The sequence below is a fragment of the Chelonia mydas genome, chromosome 16 (genome assembly GCF_015237465.2).
Source record: "Chelonia mydas isolate rCheMyd1 chromosome 16, rCheMyd1.pri.v2, whole genome shotgun sequence".
NCBI classification, from domain to species: domain Eukaryota; kingdom Metazoa; phylum Chordata; order Testudines; family Cheloniidae; genus Chelonia; species Chelonia mydas.
The window spans coordinates 8202207-8224476 of NC_057857.1; the positions used below are offsets into that span (position 1 = coordinate 8202207).

A 22270-nucleotide genomic window follows, 5' to 3' on the forward strand; every position below is an offset into this window, starting at 1 on the left:
CTTCCAGGCTAGCTAGACAAGGCAAACAAAGGGTCAGAGGAAAGGAATATCACTACTCCCATTTTACATATGGAAAACTGAGGCACAGGGCGATTATGCCCAGATTTTCAAACTCAACTAGATAGTTTGGGTGCCCACCTTGAGATGCTGTAAAGGGACCTAATTTTCAGAGACTGGACGCTGGGTCCCCTTTAAGGCGTCTCGGTTTGAGCACCCTGGAACTGAGCCACTTGGCGTCATTAGTCACTTTTGAAAATCGTGCCCGACGCTGCACAGCAAGTCTCTGGCAACCTGAAACTAAAGCTCAGATCTCCTGAATCCGAGGCCAGCACTTACTCACAAGGCAATCCTTCCTCAGGGTGCAGCCTGGTCACATGAAAGGGGGAAATTCACCCCCACCCCCAAGGCCCAATGCACCAGTTCACAGCATCCTAAAATGCAGCCAGCTCTGGGGCAGCTGTGTGAATGATTACAGCAACTGTACATAATGGTGCAGGACAGTGATCAGTGAGACACCCCATATCCAAGGGACCCTTCAGTGTATCATTACCCTAACTTGCATTTAGCCAGGACAGCCCTTGAGAAAAAGTGGCATGGAATCTTTTCTGACCACAAATGATCAGCACCTTGGTGTTAATCCAATCCAAATAGGTGGCAGCTCCAACTGCAAACACTGTCCCAAAGTCATGTGGAATCCGCATAGCTCATCCTCCTTGCGTGTCCCATACAAAACTATTTTCGTGGCTTAAACCTATCTCTAACTATGAAGGGTTAAGATGAGGTTTCCGCTGGGAGCAGATTATCCCACATCTGCCTGCTGTGGGGTATCTTGTACCTTCCTCAGAAGCAGCTGGGGCCTGCTGCTCTCAGAGACAGCACACTGGAGCAGATGGATCCCAGGTCTGATTCAGCCTGGCAATTTCTGTGTTCTCATTTTTGCAGGGTTTGGAGGGTGGAGATGAGGCATAGAGGGACTTTTACCCTTCCTGCTTTGATCATCTCTCTTCCCCTATTTGTAATTCAGCTCAGGCAGTAGCTAGGAAAACAAGAGCCCTATATTTTATGTGTAAGAGTGATTTCTGTTAGGGGACAGCCGTCAACTTTCCTAGTAACTGCGTTTGTCACACAAAATTGTTGCGGTAAAGTTACAGCTGAGAAAAGTAAAACAGCCAACTTCTCTGGGCAATAAAAAGAAACATACAACACTATGGATAAAAAAACAGGCAAGACAGAGGCAATTGATTTCCAGGAGATGAGACCTTTTCTTTTGTGTGAGCGTGGGTTAATATTGATAATCTCTTTCCATATCATTCCATTTCGGGGAAAGTGGATGAATTAAGTACAGAAAAGAAAAGCTTTGGAATTCTTCCAGACTTAATTGCGAAGCATGCCCTGTGTGGTATGAGATTCAGCAAGATCACACATAATTACTACAAGGAACAGGATTAAGGGCGTGTGGCTGAGCGATGCCTCAGCTCCTGTTGGCGTCACTGGAAGTCCTGGGGGCTCAGAACAGGTCAGGATGGGTAGGTCTACACAGCCTGCAGAAGCAACCCTCCCAGCCCACATCGACAGATGGGCTAATGGGGCATGTGATAGCACTCTAAAAATATATGTGTAGACAGCGCTTTGCAGTCGTGCCTGGGGCTCTGAAGCCTGGGCAGGGGGGTGGGCTTCGGAGCCCGAACTCCAGCCCGAGTCACAAGTTCAAAGCACTGTCTACACAGTTCTTTTCGGAGCACTAGTGTGAGTCCTGCTAGTCCAGGTCTGTTGACCTGAGTTGGGTGACTCACTGCCCCAGGCTGTGTAAACCTACCCAATCTGGTCTGAAACCCCGTTTCCAGAACATTGCAACAACTACTGACTAGCACTGGTTTTCTCCTCTGGTAATATATAATCCAGAAGAGGCGAATGAGCCGTAATGCCTTGCGTATTCGCTGAGCAGCATAACACTATGATGGCGTGCAGTAATGGATTTTGAGCTCTAGTTCATTCTAACTTTTCTCCAGAAAAAGGTAAAGCACACAGATGTGTGGGGGGAAGACAAGGATTGCAAGAGCATCTGGAGTGGAAGGAAGAGTGTTCTCAGAGCTTTGGCTCCATCTGAGCTCTGTTTGGTATAGAAACTGAGCTTAGGGAAAGCAAATGGCTGTCTGCTACCTCACACTTCCCCTGGGCTTCCAGGGGGTGTTCAAACCTTGGTATAAATTAGAGGAGCCTTAGGCCTGCTCTAATTTGCAGCAGCTTGCAATAGCCCCTCCCTCCCCACCCCATGCTCCCTGAGGGCTAATTCAGCAGCTGGGGATGCTGGAGCGTAGGGGTCTCTATGTATGCAGCTCCCTACCCACTCTAGCATGGCCCCCACACTGGAGTGCACCGCAGCAGCTGTGCCTGGTATTTAGGACAAATTTAAAGCTGCTCTGTGCTACAGTAGCAGCTCCAGGCTCCAGAAGTGCTTTTCGGCTCCAGGCTCTTAAAAGGCCAGCTGTTCCTAACCACTAACAGACAGGACTGTTGTTTCCTGCACGGATTTAGGGAAATGCTCAGCTATCACCACACTGTGGTAGCTATTACTTAACGATTTGTAGTGACTAACATCCCCCTCCTCCCCCGCAGTGATTGGAATGAATGTCGTTTCAGTGACAAGGGTAGAGGCTAGGGACAGGAAAAATAAGAACAGACCCTCTGCCTCGTGGCCCAGAACTCAAATCAAACCTTTCTGGAGCTTCAAAACAGACAGGAGAATTTCTTGAAAATGTGTTTGTCATTTTCCTTTTCTTGCTCCTCTCCAGCTGGAGGTACAAGCTAGCGAATGTGCCCAGATGGCAGATCAAGGAGGACCGGAAATCTTGCTGATTTCCAGCTAGATTTTGCAAACTCAAGGGGTTGAAAGAAATTTGATTCAACTGTTGGGTGCTTCCCTGAAGCAAAGAGAACATCACACAAGCTTTTGAAGTTAATTGGTCAGGAGTACAGCGCTACAGTCTAATATTCTGAGCCAGCAGGAGGGGCTGTCTCTTGTCCAGCATCTCTTGCGACTATGTCTCGCTGGCTGTGCACAAATGACTCTTTTATCAATGAATGTGACCTTGTTCTCCTGCAAATCTGCACTGATGTGTTGAAAAATTATTAGTAAAAGGCATGGAAAAGGGTCAAAAGACACAATCTAGCTTTAGCTAGGAACTTGAGGACAAACCCAGAGGGGAAAACCCTGCTACTGAGAGCTATAGGAACTTAGGCTCTGATTCAGTGGAGTGTTTAAGCACATGCACAACTGTACACATTGACTTCAGTGGGGCTACCCGCATGCTTAAAGTAACTCGTGTGCTTTGAGTGCTTTTTGGAATCAGGGCCAGAGTCCACGCCGGGGCGTCTGACCATGGCAGAGGGATCTTGGAAGCCGTCCACAAGATTCTTGAACCATCACAGCCGTGCCAGCCACCTGGCAGCCATTCTGCCACTGCCTTTCCCCAATATGTCCTTGCCCCCAGGTTCTCTCATCTGGGAGCTATAGAAATAGGTTAGGGCTCAGTTATAGGGGGGAGGGATAGCTCAGTGGTTTGAGCATTGGCCTGCTAAACCCAGGGTTGTGAGTTCAATCCTTGAGGGGGCCATTTAGGGATTTGGGGCAAAAACTGGGGATTGGTCCTGCTTTGAGCAGGGGGTTGGACTAGATGACCTCCTGAGGTCCCTTCCAACCCAGATATTCTATGATTCTATGATTATGCCCCTCCCTCAAAAGGGGGGACTAAGAAGGGGTTTAGAGCATACTGAGAGTCCCTTGCCCCTCAGCCCATCTACAGAGGAATCAAGCATCATCCCCTGGTCTGGTACCTTTACACTGCAATAAAAGACCCTCCGCATGGCCGTGGCTGGCCCGTGTCAGCTGCCTTGAGCTTGGAGGGCTCGGGCTGCAGGGCTAAACATTGCAGGGTTGACATGCAGGCGTGGGCTGCAGGTTGGGATCTGAAATGCCACAAGGGGTGGAGGTTGGTTCTCAGAGCCTGAGCCCACGGCAGTTTTTAGCCCCATAGCCCAAGCCCTGTGTGCCCGAGTCCATTGACCCAGGCTCTGAGAGTCCGTGCCACGGGTTTTTTATTGCAGAGCAGATGTACCCGACAAGCTCCATGAGTGCATGGCTGGGGGTAATGCTGGCCACGCCTGTTAAGCAGGGTGTAGCAAAGAGCACCCTTCAGGCTGCTCCCTCAGCCTTTCCTATTGCTTTTGACACCCCCACTCCTGCCCTTGAGAAAGGCATAATACCTTCCGGCACTTCCCCCTCCTCACCACTGCTCAGACTCGTGAGAGTCACAACTGAGCCTAATTTTTCTCTTGCGCACGCTGGTGTAAATCAGGGGTGGTTCCACTGAAGTCAATGGAGTTCTCCTGGCGTGGAAAAGGTGTAAGTGAAGAGAATCAAGACTGTGATGCTTATGGAATATTAAAGGTCTGGTTCTCCTGTCCCTTAAACTGCTCTAGCTCCATTGACTGACAGCTGTGGAGTTACTCCTGAGTCACATCACGATGAGACTACAAATAGGCCCTTTCTGTTTAAATAGTCCCATTAAGTATAGCAGAAGAGTAAAATACCAGCCATTCTAGCAGTTGCTAACAGCCGCCAGCCCGAGTGTTCTTTTTGTAAGCAGCCTTTTAAAACCATAAAGAGAATCTTTCATAAAGTGCCTGGCTTTGCAGACACTCTGTATGAACACAGGGCCAGATCCTCGACTGGTATAAATCAGCATAGCTCAGTAAAGCTAAGTCAAGAGACACCAGCTTGAGATCTGGCCCAGAGAGTGTAAACAGGAGATGACTTTCTTTCCCCTACTTTTCCTGACTGGCAACTTCTGACTGTCAGTTTCCATCAGGCATGTGTGTTTTGGAGATGAGCTTTTGTGCAGTGCAATGTGAGTGACAACTACCCAGGGAGGCATATCATTTTTGAACAGTTAAATTACCTGTTAGATGTGCTCTTGGCTTTTCTGCTCTGGATACTAAAGCTGTAATTAAGAAAAAAAAAAAAACATTTGCAAACATCCGAGTCCGATTGATTCTTCACAGAGAGACTCTGTGCAGTCCCTCTTCATTTCCGCCTTGGTCTGTTTTATGAGTTATTTGTCTAGGCTGGTTTTCTGTGTTTGTTTTTTGTGGCAGGCAGGAATGGAGTTTTGGACAGAGCTGATACGATCACTGAGCAAGCACCAGGACTTGTCAATTTCACTGCAAGGCTTGTGAGAACTTGGCAAATCCTTTTAAAACAAACACCGCCACCCCCCCGCTCCCCCGCTGCCCTCGAAAAGCAAAGCAAAAGCCTCTTCTTTGAATTAGATTTCAGCATGCATGAGGGCATCCTTTATCATTCTGTCATTTCAATACTAATATAGTCAGACTGTGCTCAAAAAGCCACAAGGCAGGTTTATCCCTACACCAATGCAAAGAGGAGGTAGTCTGCACATCCATTATTCAGGGCCTGAAGCACCAACCCAGCCACTCCCCCTCTTATGCCATCTTTCTGTTCCCCCAGCCCCGCACTGCTTCCTCAAGCCTGCCTGAGCTCTGCGACAGCCACAGCCTCTGCTCCTCCCTTCCTTCCCCACCTTCCCTCCCATCCATACCTCTCTCCTCCAGCCCAGAGCTTGCCCATGATCCTTCCTGCACTGGGTGACCACCTCCTGTGTTGAAAGGGGTGGGTGGGGGAATGGTGGACTTTGCCTTCTTTGCACCAGCTGCACTGGCACGAAAGATCCCGTAGGGCACCTGTGAGTCTGGCCCACAGAACAAGAGTGAGCTGGGGTTTGCTTTCACGTGCAGCTACATTTTCCCTGCAGCATTAATATCATAGAATTGTAGGACTGGAAGGGACCTCGAGAGGTCATCTCGTCCAGTCCCCTGCACTCAAGGCAGGACTAAATATTATCTAGAGACCTTCCCTGACAGGTGTTTGTCCAACCGGCTCTTAAAAATCTCCAATGATGGAGATTCCACAAACGCCCTAGCCAATTTATTCCAGTGCTTAACCAGCCTGACAGTTAGGAAGTTTTTCCTAAGATCCAACCTAATCCGCCCTTGCTGCAATTTAAGCCCATTGCTTCTTGTCCTATCCTCAGAGGTTAAGAAGAAAAATTTTTCTCCCTCCTCCTTGTAACAACCTTTTATGTACTTGAAAACTGTTATCATGTCCCCTCTCCGTCTTCTCTTCTCCAGACTAAACCCAATTTTTAAAATCTTCCCTCATATGTCACATTTTCTAGACCTTTAATAATTTTTGTTGCTTTTTTCTGGACTTTCTCCAATTTGTCCACATCCTTCCTGTAACGTGGTGCCCAGAACTGTACACAATACTCCAGTTGAAGCCTGATCAGCGCAGAACAGAGCAGAAGAATTACTTGTCCTGTCTTGCTTACAACTCTCCTGCTAATACATATACACAGACAACACAGTACAGGGAAGTGGTTTCAGATGTAGATTCTTATCTACTCCTAGCCTTTCCCTTCCTTTATGTTTTCTATTGACTCAAACCTTCACTCTCAGCCCAACCCTTCAGCTCTAACCCTGCCCAAACTTCCAGGGACTTTGATGGGGTTGCAGGAGCATGTGCCATAAGAGGATTTAGCCCATAGCATTGCAGATGAAAAAGATGGAAAAGACATCCCAGAACCTGGGATGCATCTGAGCTGTGCTCAGGAGGAGCTTTGCAAAGGTGGCTTTAAACCACATGTATACCCTGCGGCCCCCAATTCTGGTTCCTTGTGGATGCTGGACTCTTCCCTGCTGTAGACTAGACTAGCCACAGGATTGTCTATACCTGGTTGCCTATTGCCCATCCCAGCATCTGGGCATCACCAGGGGAGAGTTGTCCCCAAGATATGTCCCCTATACTGGGAACTGGGATGGAGCTGGCATAGAAGCTACTAGACGATTCCCTTGTGCCATTCTCCACTTGCCAGATGTGATGGTTTTAAGACTGGGTTGCACTGTAGAGCAGTATGAAGCCCCTTTAGCAGGGCAAAGAGCTGCCCCATCCTTGCAAGGTCACCTAGCCCATCCTCCTTTAGAGGGTTCCTTTGGGAAATCTAATTTTAAGATCATACAAGTGATAGACCTTCTACCCCTTTGCGGGTGAGACTGATCTACAGCATAACAGATCTCACTGGCAGGAAGCTTTTCCTGACATTCAGCCTGAATTTACTTTCTTGGACTTTAATCTCCTTTGGCTTCTAGTTACACCCCTTTGCACACACTAAGCAATTCCTTTTCCTCTAAAGGAAGCTGATCTGGCCCCCAGTCTGGCTCCTATACGCTATTTCGGCAGTGTACAGAGCCCATGAGGGAGCTGCTGAGGAAGAAGTTCCTCTGGGCAGAAGTAGCATAGGGCTTGATATTAGTGACCTGGCATAATGTCCACCTCAAAGCTCAACTCTAGGGGACACGCTGGGAGAGTAGCTGGGTCAGGAAGGGGCAGGTTGTGATGCTTCTCATGGGGTACCCAGCAGTGTGAGGTGCCTCACTACCACTGGAGGAAAGCTTGTTTGTGACTGCAGTGGGTCAGTTCCCCTACCCCTCCAGTCTCTGGGAACTAGTGCCTTCCAGGCCTCTGTAGGCCCCGATCTCTCTTTACAGGTTAACGGTAGTCAACCTGCAATCTCCAAACACCTCAGTGGAGTGCCCAGCCCCTGATCCACTGGGTTTCCCAGACCCTCTGTTCCCAAAGGAACAGTTCCCTGGCCCCCCTCCAGCGAGTCAAATGATAGCAAGCAGAAATAGTGGAAACAAAGGGTTACCATATAGCTCTTCCTACTATAAGTGATTCTGGGCTGCAGCGCGGCTCCTAGGCAGCCAATCAGGTCTGCAGAAAGATGGCAGAAAGTCTCCTTTGCCCAGTCCCTCCTGAGCTCTTTGTGCCAGGTTTCTCAGAATCTGTCCCCAGGAGCCTTTGTCCTTGGATGTTTGTGTTTATGGGACATATCTCTCTACACACCCTCCCACACCCCTCTCTATTGCACTTGTATTGTTCCCAGTTTCGGGGGCAGGGAGGAGAGAAGTCTCAAGGCTATGTAACCCACACACCTTCTGGGTGTGGTTTCCTGTCCCATCAAGCGAGAGAGAAAGAGAGTAAGCGAGAGAGAAAAAAAAATATATAATGAGTCTGCTGTACAGCCTTAGCTAAGCGCTAGTTGGCTTTTAGCTCATGCACTAAGCTCCAGCGGTCCCAGGTTCGATCCCGCTCACCGACGACTGGGTTTTCTCAATGTTACAATTACACATGGACATTTGAATCCCTTGGAACCCTTAGTTGTTAGTAAAGAAGGCAGGTGTCTCTGCTTGATAGCCCTGGGAAAGTCCATTTCCATATAGTGGAAAGAGAAGGAGGGTGAGGTAATATCTTTCATTGGACCAACTTCCTTGATGAGAGAGAAACTCTTTTGAGATATTACCTCACCCACCCTGTGTCTAATATCCTGGGGCTGACCCGGTTACAAAAAACACTGCCTGTCAGCCTTGCTCCTACATTTAGCTGCCGTGAGGAATTTGTGATAGCAGATACCACCCCCAGTTGACACGTGAATGAACAGAAGCTTTTATAGAAGAAGGAAAGGACTGGCAAACTTACAAATTGGTGATGTCTGTTGCTTTAGGAATCTAGACACGCTTTCATCTGCAACCTGCGAATAGATTCACAAGCAGTTAGTGTTCAGGTGATTGAGACAAGTCAAACCCTGGAGAGCAGAGGCCCGTCTGTGTATGTAATATTTTCATCAAAAGAGTCTATCTAGCCTTTGGCAATTGCCTCAGGAGACAGAAGAGACAACAATATTTGTTTATATCTGAACTGAGCCTGAAGTACAAGCCCCCAGGTAGTTTCGGTTGTTGGTGCAAGAGCCTTCTCTTCCACAACCTTCCAATATCCCTCTATCTCACACACACAGGACAGGTTCCCAGGTCTGGCTGATCTGTGCTAAGCATGGGACCTGGGGTGGGAGAACGGTGGCTCCAAAGCATCTTCCTGCTTCCTGGCTCAGCCAGAGCCTGAAATGGCCCATGGAATAATTCAGAAAGGCCTAAGGGCTACTCTAAGTTATGCCACCCAGAGCAGTCACCCAGGGACAGTTCTGCCAACCAGGGAGTGTGGAGCACAATTCCATCCAGCCCCACTCCCTCCCATCCCCAGCCAACCACTGAACATCTCCTACACCTCAGGGAGGGGAGCAAGTCATGCAGAGGTGAGACAATGCACAGAGCTTAGAGCTGGAAGCCAGGATCTGACCCTGATTCTTTCTTATCATAGTGGGCCTGATCCGCAGCTGGTGTCAGACCTCCTCTGGATGGGGGTACATTGATGTACAGCAGCTGAGGATCTGTCCCATAATTTCTCCCTTACTTCTGTAGCTTGCGATTCCTCTCTCCCTCTGCTCTTTATTATGTGAATCTGTAACTCTTATCATGTGGTTCTCTAAAGGCATTGGGGAAAGAGTTTGTGTGAAAGACAGATCAGTAACGAAAAGGAGCCAAGAACTCTCAGTGGCAGAGAACTAACCTTGCAAGTAAACAAGCACTTGACAGAGGAAGGGTCAGTTTTGTTTGTCTAATCACTTGCTAAATCACTCTCCCTATCTGAGAGCCAGAGTCCCTGTGAAGCCCATTCAGACTCGCACTGTAAATATTGCAGCATAATATTGACTTGGTCAGTGCCAAAGACAAAAGGCATTTATGCAAAGCAACAGGAAGGCCGGTTACCACTTGCCAGTCAGATGCCTGCCAATGGGGCTGGCTTTTCCCATTCAAACCCACATAGGTGGAGTGCCTGCATTCTTGCAAGACTTTGGTTCTGTTCAGCCAGATTCTCTAGTGATATAAATCAGCAAAATTGTGAAGCCAATGGATCTAGGCTGATTGAGGATCTGGTCTGGGGTGGCCAACCTGGGGCTCCGGAGCCACATGCAGCCCTTCAGAAGTTAATATGCGGCTCCTTGTCTAGGCACCGACTCTGGGGCTGGAGCTACAGGTGCCAACTTCCCAATGTGCTGGGGGGGTGCTCATTGATCAACCCCCGGCTCTGCCACAGGCCCTGCCCCCGCTCCACCCCTTCCCACCCCCTCCCCTAAGCCTGCAGTGCCCTCACTCCTCCCCCCTTGAGCCTCCCGCATGCCACGAAACAGCTGATCGGGAGGTGCGGGAGGAGAGGGGGAGGCGCTGATCGGCGGGGCTGCTGGTGGGTGGGAGGCGCTGGGAGAGGGGTTGGGGAGCTGATGAGGGGCTGCTGATGTATTACTGTGGCTCTTTGGCAATGTACATTGGTAAATTCTGGCTCCTTCTCGGGCTCAGGTTGGCCAGCCCTGATCTGGTCTATAGTTTGTGCATGTGCAACCCCCGCCCCCACCCCAAATCTTAATAGCAGTGCCTAGAGGCATACAGTACTTACAGTGGTTCTCAAACTGTGCAGCATTTGCTGATGGTCTATGGAGAACCTGCTCACATGATGCTGACTCTTCTCCTCTCCAGCTGCTAAACTGTAGCAACCCATTGCCTCTCCCTGCACTCTCCATTAAAGACTCTTCTAATATTATTTCTCCCCGCACCCAATTCCAGTAGCTGCTACAGAAATGGCACAAAAGGCGGCCTATACAATAATGAAAGAGAGAGCAGGTGTCCATGAGACAACAGTCGGCTAGATCACCAGCTGGTGTGAATCAGTGTCATACACCGATTTACAGCAGCTGAGGAGCTGACCCCAACTCTCTCTGTTAAAACCAGGGCTAGGCAAAAGTGTGAGAACCCCTGCAGGACAGGGTCTGCTAGGAGTGTGCTTATGTTGTATGCGTATGCACTTTGTGGACCAGACTCTCAATCAGTGTCAATCAGAGTAGATTTCATTGTAAGTTGGTTTCAGTGGAGCTCTGCTGATTGGCCAGATCTTCAACTGGAGTTAATGACAATTACTGCTAGAAAACAGTGATAATATTTAATGTTTATATACATATATTATCCAGCTTGGATTATTTCACACACACACACACACACACACACAATATCAGCCGCTTCTGGGGGAAGAGGACACATGCTGCATGCCAACATGGTCTAGATAATACTTGGTCATGCTATGAGTGCAGGGGACTGAATTAGATGACCTCTCGAGGTCCCTTCCAGTCCTATGCTTCTATGACTCTATGGGCAAAAGGAGAATGAATGGCTGAGTTCGCTTCATGGCAGACGGACAATATCCTTAATTAACTTTACTGAATTAAGTTAAACCTTGCTGAACTAGTTTTAACAGCTTTGGAGTCCATTGTTTTGAAAATGCAATTGTGTCTGTGTTATTGCGGAATTGTATGTTTGTACCTTCTCTCGGAGATTGACTCACTAATGCAATGTCTGGAAGGTATTAGGAACTTCAAAGGGCTTTTTGAAACAACACCTGTGAAATGGATTTCCTAGGAAGTACCTGTGGGAATGCAAATGACCCACTTCCAATCCACCCTTTTGAAGCTATACCTTCGTGAGGAGAAGCTGCTGTATATTTATTACATGCTCTAGGAAACTCCAGATCAAAGACTCCTAAACAGTGTACAGAGTAGAATAAACATGTTATGAATGTGCTAGTTCTGAGCCGAGGCTGTGATGAATTTGAGACCACAAAGGAAATCCCTTGGGTGGGGTGCTGAAGGACTGCTCCAGCCAGAGATCATGTTCGAGTTGGGGTGATGGCTGCTAAGCTTATTAGCATTGGGGTAGGGGCTTTATTATTATATATATTTTTTTGGTAACGTTTTCTCTGTAGTGCTTTTACCTTAAGAATAAAATAGGCTTGTATTAGAAAGAACTGCACGGCAACTTATAAATGCGGACAATCGTTCTGTCATCAGTCCCTGAATAGAAATCCAGCACATGTTGGGGCAGCCTGTGGCTGCTGAGAATAACCAAGTGAAGGCAGGCAACTGTGCAGTCTGGAAATACCCTGCTCAGAAGGGAGTGAGATATGGGTCTCCCCCCCACCCCCACCCCCAAAAAAGGCAACAGATGGGGAGTTGGAAGCCTGAGAGCACCACTGAGGGGAAATACAGGTACAAGTTGCCCTGAACTGTGACAACTCTCACCAGGAGTTGAGCCTGGCGCGTGGTGCATTGAGGCTTGAGATTTTAAAATGGATGCCCAATGCTGAGGGGCATGTGTGGTCCAGGAGACAGCTAAGCCACTTATAAAATGGTAATTTCCCAATAGCTAAATTATGTAAAAATAAAATCTGGAGAAAAGAAATAAATTGCAACAGAAAATTCCGTCCCTTCCCCAGCTACACTGCCTCTGCCCCTGCCTTCCCGCCGTACCCCCTCCCCCCCCAGCAGAAAAAGCAAGATCTAAAAGACCCGAGTGAAAATCCAGGGGCACAATCTGCAAGATAGGAAGGAATTAGGAAGAACACCCTTCGTCATGTTGACCTTGAACTGTTTGAGATGAGGCAGCTGCGTGGTACATTGTCTTCTGCAAGAGCTCACAAGATCGCTGGGATGTTTGAATACAATTGTAATTTATGATGCAATGTGCAGCATCATGGTCAGCTGAACATGTAATTTCCCTGGACGGACTTTATAAGGCCATAGTGCGGGAATTCCCTTGGGAACACTCCTTCCCCAGGCGACATTAATGACAGCTGTAATCACTGAAATGTCAGGTAGTTACATATGCCATAACAAAGGTGTGTTTGGCCTTGATTCAGCAAGATGCTTCCGCACACACCTAACTTTAAGCATGTGAACAGCTCTATTTATTTACTTCAGTGGGACTCCATCCTCAAAGTTAGATCCCTGCTTATGTAGTTTGCTCAAGAACCTTACATAATCAGAACCCTTGAGATTTAAGTAGAGCTGATCGTTTCCATGAAAAGTTTTGACTTTTTGCCAAAAACGTAGAGTGTTTTGGGGACAAAAATTGGAGGTGGGGGTGGAATGGCTAACAACTGAAATATGTTTGGCTGAAAATCAAAACAATTTATATTTTAGGCCAAAAGTTTTAGTTTTCCGAGGGGGGAGGAACCCAATGTGAATAAAGTGGAGAAGAGAAGCAGTGGTCCCTAGTGGATAGAACACTTGTTTGGGACTCAGGAAATCTAGGTTCTATTCCTGGCTCTGGTAGTGGCCTGCTGGGTGACCTTGGGCACATCACTTCCCTTATCTCTCCCTCAGTTTCCCTAACTGTGAAATGGGGATAATGATATTGATTTGCTTTGAAATCATATGATGAAAAGCGCTAGTTATTTTGAATAGTTCGTTCATGTATATAATGTGTATATACTGCATAGTAAAGATCAGTTGGGCTGAAAGATGCTGTGTTATCGTACAATAAAGGGGTATCATTTGTAGACCTCAAAATGAAATACTTTTAAAAATTAGTCCTTTTAAAAATTATACTGGAGAGTTTTCTTATTTCCCATTCTTGATTAGGTTGGTATTTTTCAGAAGTCCACGGCATCATCCTTTGGCTGCCACTGAAGTCTGTGGAAAAGCTCCCATTGATTGCAATGGGAACACAGTTAAACCTGTCTTGAGTGCTTCTGAAAAATCCCACCCCAGAGCTAATTAGAAGACAAGGATCTCCTGATTAGGAGCTGATTAGACCTCAGCTGGAATATTGTGTCCAGTTCTGGACACGCAAATTTCTCACAATTTGGAGAAAGTCCAGTGAAGAGCAACAAAAATGATTAAAGGTCTAGAAAACATGAGCTATGAGGGAAGACTGAAAAAATTGGGTTTGTTTAGTCAGGAGAAGAGAAGACTGAGAGTGGACATGATAACAGTTTTCAAGTTCATAAAAGGTTGTTACAAGGAGAAGGGAGAAACATTGTTCTCTTTAACCTGTGAGGACAGGACAAGAAGCAATGGGCTTAAATTGCAGCAACGGAGGTTTAGGTTGGACATTAGGAAAAACTTTCTAACTGTCAGGGTGGTTAAGCGCTGGAAGAAATTGCACAGGGCGTTTGTGGAATCTCCATCACTGGATGTTTTTAAGAGCAGATTAGAGGGATGGCCTGTCAGGGATGGCCTAGATAATACTTAATCCTGCCATGAGTGCAGGGGACTGGACGAGATGACCTCTCGAGGTCCTTTCCAGTCCTATAATTCTATGAAATGGCAGCTTTAGTTCCTGTGAAGTCTGCGGTATGCAAAAAGCTGCCACGGGCTTTCAATTCCAAAAGTGGCCAAAAGTCCCATTTATAAACGTTTAACGTTTAAATCAAAAGAAAACAGTTAAAGATCCCCCTCCCACACATCTCATTTTATTGTGTCCTTTTGAAAGGGGGTGTCCACATTACAAACCTGAATGCAGCAAAATAGTTAGGAACAGTGGGGCCATAAAGATTAATAAGCAGCTGTATTCAGGTCACATCCATCTCTCTTGCTCTTTACACAAGAAGAGAGCAAGCCTTTTGGGGAGGCCAGATTCTGTGTTATGTGGACATGCATATGAATGCACATGCAGGGCTGGAAAGGATCTCAAGAAGCCGTCAAGTCCAGCCCCCTGTACTGAGGCAAGACTTAGAATACATAGGCCACCCCTTAACAAGCTCTAATGATGGGAATTCCACAAGCTCCCTTGGAAGCCTGTTCCAGAGTTTAACTACCCGTATACACAGAAAGTTTTTCCTAATATCTAACCTTAATCTCCCCTTCTGAAGATTAAGCCCATTACTTCTTGGTCTACATTCAGTGGACATGGAGAACAATTGATCACAGTCTTCTTTATAACAGCCCTTACCATATCTGAAGACTGTTATCAGGTGTGTCTCCCCCGCCCCACAGCCTTCTCATCTTATGACTAAATATGTGTTTTTTACCCTTTCCTCAAAGGTCAGGTTTTCTAAACCTTTCATCATTTCTGTCGCTGTCCTCTGGACTCTGCAGTTTGTCCGCATCTTTCCTAACATGTGGCACTCAGAATTGGACACAGTGCACCAGCTGCAGCCTCACCAGTGCTGAATAGTGCAGGACAATTACCTCCTGCGTCTTCCATACAACACTCCTGTTAATAAACCCCACAGTGATATTAGCCTTTTTTGCAACTGCACCACATTGCTGACTTGTATTCAATTTGTGATCCACTGTAGCCCACAGTTCCTTTTCAGCAGTACTGCACGTTAGCCAGGTATTCCCCATTTTGTAGTTGTGCATTTGACTTTTCCTTCCTAAGGGCAGTACTTTGCCCTTGTCTTTATTGAATTTCATCTTATTGATCTCCTACCAATTATCCAATTTGTCAAAGTTGTTTTGAATTCTAATCCTGTCCTGTAAAGTGCTTTCAACTCCTCCCAGCTTGGTGTCATCTGCAGATTTTGTGAGTGGGCTCTCCACTCCATTTCCAACTCATTAATGTAAATATTGAATAGTACCAGACCCCAGATTGATCCCAGTGGGACCCCACTAGGTACACTCTCCCAGTTGGACAGTGAACTATTGATAATTATTCTTTGAGTCCTGTCTTTCAACCAGTTGGGCACCCACCTTATAATAATTTCACCTAGACCACTTTCCCCTAGTTTTCTTATGAGAATATCATGCAGGGCTATCTCAAAATCTTTACTAAAATCAAGATATATCACATCTACTGCTTCCGTTGTAACCACTAGGCCAGTAATCCCGAAAAAGAAGGAATTTAGGTTGGTTTGGCATGCTTTGTTTTTGACAAATCCATGCTGGCTATTCCTTATTATCCTCCAGGTACATACAGACTGATTGTTTAATAATTTGTTCCAGTATCTTTTTCAGATACTGACCAGTCAGGCTCACTGGCCTATAATTCCCATGGTCCTCTTGGTTCCCCTTTTAAAGATAGTTATCATATTTGCCCTTCTCCACTCTTCTGGGACCTCACCCATTTTCCAGGAGTTCTTGAAGGTAATCGCTAATGGTTCTGAAATTGCTTCAGCTAGTTCCTTAAGTATCCTAGGATGGATTTCATCATGCCCTGCCAACTTGAATACATCTAACTTATCTAAATTTCCTTAACCTGTTGTTTCCCTATTTTGCTTTGCATGCCTTCCCTCTTGTTGGTAATATTAATTCTATTGAGTATCTGGTCACCATTAAACTTTTCAGTGAAGACTGAAGCAAAATAAACATTAAACACCTTGTCACCTTTCTCGATGTCATCAGTTATTAGTGCTCCTTTTCCTCTAAATAAAGGACCTACATGTTCCTTTGTGTATCTCTTGCTTCTAATGTATTCAGAGAACCTCCTCTTATTGACTTTTATGTCCTTTGCTAGGTGTAACTCATTTTGTGCCTTAGCCTTTTTAATTTTGTTCTTATATGCTTGGGCTATTCTTTTGTAATCCTTCTTAGCAATTGTCCCATGTTTCCACTTTTTGTAGGATTCCTTTTTGATTTTGGGGTCATTTAAAGAGCTCCTGATAAGAAGAATAGGAAGGGGACAATATGGTTCTATCTTTCCTTTGCACTGGAATAGTTTGCAATTGTGCCCTTAATATTGTTTCCTTAAGAAACGGACAACTGTCCTAAACTTCTTTTTCTGCTAGATTGTCTTCCCATGGGACCTTCCCTATCAGTTCTCTGAGTTTGTTAAAGTCTGTTTTTTTCTGAAGTCCATTGTCCTAATTCTGCTGCTCTCACACCTTCCTTTCCTTAGAATAATGAAATTTGTCACTTCATGGTCACTTTCATTCAAATTGCCTTCCACCTTCAGATTCGCTACCAATTTTTCCCTGTTAGAATCAAATCTAAAACACCTGTCCCCTTGGTGACTTCCTCCACTTTTTGGAACAAAAATTGTCTGCAATACATGCCAAGAACTCACTGGAGAGTTTGTGTTTGACCATATTACTTTTCCAACAGTTGTCAGGTTGTTAAAATACCCCATTGCTACCGGGTCTCATGTTTTGGCTATTTCTTTTATTTGTTCTAGAAATGCCTCATCCACCTCCTCTTCCTGATATAATATATGCTCCAAATTAATTTTGTGTCATTTCCAGGCGTGGAATATTGCCTAAGCTTGACCTGTGCTTTAAGGGCCTGTTCCGACTCCCATGTAAGCCGATCAAAAGACTCACTGACTTTCATGGGAGTTGGATTGGGCCACAAGGGAAATGCCATGATACCTGCATAAAGCCGGAGTCATTACTATCCAGTTGGGCCGTGGCGATAATGCAGGCAAAGTTTGGGAGGTGAAAACTACACACGTGGGGCCAGGATGTGAAGCTTCTCCTCAGCCCACCCACAGCCATTCCTCCAGCCTATGTCCTGGGGTAGCTGATTCAGCCTCCCTCCGCCACTTGCATGGTATGTTGAGGCCATTGGTTTTGCGTAAATATGGTTCCTTTCGGTTCCTCTTCTGACCCTCATCACTGGCCTCCGTGCTAGCCAGTGCAGATCTGGCATGGAGAGATCCATGCCACAGCTGGGGGCTTTGGAGGCCTGTCTGCATGGCTGCAGACCATTCTCACAGTCGCAGCTTGAGTTCAAAGTGAGCTGCAGACCCTTATGTTGCCCTTCTCTATTTGGGTGAATTTCCCTTTAAACTTGATCCTGCCAGCCTCAGGACTCCTTGGACCCACCTCTCCAAATCCCAGTGCCATCAATGGGAGTTAAGTGCAAAGAGCAGCAATTAAGACTTTGCTTTTCATTTACAGATGATTAACTGAGAAGACTGATAAGGCAGCACCTGGCACATTCCTAGCTGTGCGTCACTCCACTAGTTGGCTCTATGGCAGGAACTATGTGCTCGTTATATTCTAAATAAAGTCAATAACATGAAATTTAGCCGGGTAAACAAATGTGTTGCTGAAGCCACCACACCACTAAGGGACAGCGATGCAGCTGTTTCAGAATTAGGGCACAAAAGATGTATCGGTTGTTTTGAAAAAGGGGCGGGTGTTGGTGATGGTGGAAGATACCGAGGCAGGCAGCTCTGGAGCGTAAACCCCATAGTTCTACACAGACCAGGTGCAATACAACGAGGAAAGCAGAATTTCCAGTTTGCCCAGGTTGTCCCTGTCAGCTGCTCTATCCCAGAAGGGATGCCTCTAAAGATCAGGCAACAGTCTAAGCTTGTCCCGGGCTGGAATATGACTTTAGGCACATGCATGTGCAAGGGGTGGCACGTAATCTGCACCAGCCCTGTGGTAGACCTAGGAGAGACACCCCTTTGTGGCACAACTCCCTCACCCGCTTCCCTCTTGCTCCTGAGGGAAAAGAGTTACGGCTAGCTTATAACATGGCAAAAAATGAACGCCCACTCCCAGGGCAGCTCAGCCGAGCAACTCAGCACTGTCGTGGAGAAGAGAGAAGGCTTTTCCCATTATCCTCTCCACTGGTCTCCTCACCACCAATCAGCTTTAGAGGGCAGCAAGCAGTCCACCTGCTTTCAGGGGCAATCAATGGGAACACCGCTTCAGCTTATTCCTACATGCCCAGACCCAAGGTCCAGGGAACCTGTGCAGAACTGTAAGTGGTTGGGGGTAGGCAGGGGCTCTCGCTCCCTTCTGAGAGGTCAAACCACCATTTAGCCCTCAGTCCTTTTCTTCTTAGATGGGACTGCTAATTATGATGGAGGGTGGTCTGACAAAAAGATGCCCTTAACTGGTACAATTCAAATTTTTTAAAAGACTAATGGGAATGAATTAGATCAAAAGGGATTTTTCTGGGTTTTTTTAAAAATTGTTTAGAAAAGAAAAGACTTTGTTGGAGCACCTGCATTCCTGATAGCATTCCCATTGGAATGAAAGGAGCTGCTCCTATGGGTAATGGCTACAGGACAGGGCACATATGAGGAACCCAAATTCAGTTCAGAGCACTGGTTTTTGGAGGCATTAGAAGAAAGTTCTCAAGGAAAGTCAAACACACCCATGACTACTTCACAGCTGCTAGTCACTGACTGACTCAGTTCTCAATGGAGCAAGTGAAATGTTTATTGAGTGCAGTAAATAATACAGCAGGATAAGTATGTTCCGCCCTCTCCACTTGGCAGAGAGACAGATGGCAAGTTTCCAGCTATGATGATTTTACTTTTGCAGAATGGGATTTTCATATACTATACTTCATTCAATCATAACAGCCAGATATTAGAGTAATATCAAGAGACATGCACTAATTACCTTTCATGAATATGTATAAATATAATATACAATAATATTGTCCAGAATGAAGCAATCCTTAATGCTTACAAAGCATCTTCTATCTGAAGATCTCAGGGGCATTCACCAGCATTACTTCGTTAAAATGTACAACACACCTGTGAGCCAGGTAAATTTTAATCTCATTTGACAGATTGTTATTTTATTATTTCAATTGTGGCAGCATGTAGAGGCCCCGACCAGGATCTGGACCCCATTGTGCTAGGTGCTGTACAAATATATAGAAAGACACAGTCCCTGCACTGATAGGCTGACAGTATAGGGACTAAAGTCAGCAGTAAACTCTGCCCAGATGCAGAAGTCCAACCATTCAGAATTCAGCGTAAGGTGTTGTGCTAAGGTATTACAGTAATGGGCACTATAGAAACCACAATAGCAGACAGCGAGAGGCACTGAGCAGTTAAGTGACTCACCAAAGTCACGAGGCCACATAGTGAGTCAATGTGAAAGCTGGGAAGAGAATTTCTGATTTAAGAGTTGTGTGTTTTTAAGCAGTTTTATACTGCTTCTCCGTATACAAACATGCACTCACACACATTGTACAGATGAGGATATAAACAGGAAATCTGCCTTACGCATTCATCTAAGCAACCAGCAAACACAGTAAGTAAAGACGGTCTAGAACTAATATTGTATTTGACACCCTGGAGAGATTATAAAGTCTTTGACCAAGAACCGTATGTATTAGAAGTGAGCCCCTAGCTCTGATTTCACTGTGTGCGTGTTTGTACCTATATCTACACAACTGCATGTCAAAGAGTGTAAAAACCTAGTGCCAGAATAGAAATAAGGCTCATATTCAGCATATTAGTACCTCTTGATTATTGTTGTTCATGGTATTCATTCAATTGAAGCTTTGTTCATACAAATGAGCAAAGAGTGAATTTCAAGCGTAAAGCTGAAATTCATGAAGGTCTCGCTCCTGCAAACAATCATACATCGGCTTACCTTTTAAGCAGGTGGGTAATCCCATTGACATCAATGGGAATATGCACCTGCTTAAAAAGCTGATGTGGAGGGCAGCAGCACAGGGTTGAAAGACACATACCTAGAGAGGTATGCATGTGGAGATAGATGTCCAGCTGTTTATTAGAGATGGACCTGCAACTATCCCCTGAGTCCAGTGCTTCTGAACTTTGGGAAACTTTTGATCAGGATTTAGATGAGGATTTGAATGTTGGGATTAGGGTCACTCCCAATAATTAGCCCAGACTGGACCACCATAGTAAATCTCAGGGAAATCTGAATCCGCATGTGACTCTGGTGCTGAAATGAATAGTTCTCACCCATCTGATACACACACACACATATGGGTATTTGACACAAACACAACCCACAAATAGATGGATGGACACATTAATGACACTTAGCAGGAGGCTGGTGAAATAGGGTCCTTTCAGCCTGTAATAAGAGACGAGAGAGCTCTCAGCTTGAATCAGAAAAAGGGGGAACGGAGATGGTCAGCCAGATCCCCAGCTGAATTCAATGGCACGACCAGCAATTTACACTAGCTGAGGAGCTAGACCATAGAGTTTTCTTCAGTCTGCCAGTTAGGATTTAATATTGTTCCTGCTCCTCTGACCCTATTAAACTCAAGAAAGAGAAATGAAGAAAAATCTGCCTATTAAAAAACTGATTTCCTCCTCCTTCCTCACTGTGTGCATGAAAGAAAGAAAAGGCAAGCAAGCAAGAAACAAAAAGTTTGTTTAACATTCTTCCTTGAAATCGTAAATCCATAAAGCAAGAAGCCACAAACTCTTTCTCCAAACCCAAATATTTAAAGAAACTCTCTTGTCTTTTTCTTAACCTTTCCTTAAGATCACTGAGAAATGGCATTTTCTTACCTGAGCTGGGCCAGATTTGTAGGCTCTGAGATTTCCAACCAGTAGATAGGCTGTGGGCAATGCCAGGGCTAGGACAGAGAACAAGCAAAAAATGACAGCACAGCGTATGTTCTTCAGATCCTCCCTGACACGCATTCCGGATTCTTGATTGGTCATACGAACTGCTTCCTCCAGGGGTATTTCAGCACTGTGTTGCATCCCTGTGACTGGCTTGTGCACCTCTCCCTTGGAATAGAATCTGAGAGGAGGAAAATCTCTTCTGCTTGCTGTCCTGCATGGAGACCCCCATTAAATAAGAGCTCACTTGAGTGTGGGATGGCTCTCCCCCCCCCACACACACATGCACCCTCCCTCCCAAGGAATGCACCGCCTACAGAGAAACCCAGTTCAGGGAGACAGACAGAGCACCACTTTTGCTAAGCTTGGAGAGGTGCACGTACTATGCTTGTGTCAGTTTTTCCTCCCTTTACAGAAGGAAGTTAGGAAAGTCCCAGGGGGTGGAACCAGGATAAATTAAGATGGATCAGATTAAAAGCTTTTCCACCCAGAAAAAGGGAACATGAAACCAATGGGAGTGAAAGTGAGAGATCAGCACAGAAATAATACACTGCACTCAAAAATTACAGAGTACACTAGTTTAATTGAGGACAGTAACATCATGCAACTCTAGGACGGAGGGGGCAAGTGTCCTGTGATTGTTTAGGGAAAGGTAAAATGACTCTAATAAAGGGCTTGATCCCGAGAAATGCTGAGTGATTCCTAACTTTGGCGGGAGTGTGGAGGTGAGTTGTGCCCATCCAGAGATGCTCAGGCAACCACTCTCAGGATCCGGCCCAAAACAAGAGCTGATTTGGATTCCTGCCTGTTTCTGAGGTGAAACCAAACTTCTTTGCAGGTTGGAAAAATGTTGGACTCAGTTTCTGTGTTTGAGGGGTTCTTTTCAGTGCAAATTCCCGGGCGCCTGTTGTCACTGGTTAGGAAGGGAGAGGAGAAGGGTAGTGTCTCTGCTATACACTGCATGCTTTAGGGTCATCTTATTTTATTGGTGGGCTGATATTGTAATGTCAGCTGAAAGTCCTGGGCCAATAGGAGTTTATTGATTGACCTTAGTAGGAGCAGATCAGGATCCCAGCTAATAACCCCAATAAAATTAGCTGGAAAAAGAATATCAGGCCATACGGTGTGATTTAAACAGTCCCATCTGATTTAAACAGTCATCCTCAGGGAGATCCAGGAAGTGCTTGGGAGCCACAATCCCTCTACAGATTTTCTGGAATATAGAAGGAATTGC

General features: G+C 46.0%; 1 protein-coding gene across 1 annotated transcript in view; it reads right to left on the minus strand.

Annotated features, from left to right (window-relative positions):
* TNFSF15 (TNF superfamily member 15) overlaps nucleotides 1-21428 on the minus strand; it is a 29961-nt gene extending 8533 nt beyond the window's left edge. Inside the window, exons 1-3 of the mRNA XM_007057271.4 lie at nucleotides 20980-21428; nucleotides 8612-8663; nucleotides 4959-5000 (exon numbers count right to left, since the gene is read on the minus strand). Of these exons, the coding sequence (XP_007057333.1) occupies nucleotides 4959-5000; nucleotides 8612-8663; nucleotides 20980-21177 (292 nt within the window). The 5' untranslated portion in view covers nucleotides 21178-21428. The remainder of the gene's footprint in view (nucleotides 1-4958; nucleotides 5001-8611; nucleotides 8664-20979) is intronic.
* Nucleotides 21429-22270: the final 842 nt, after the last annotated feature.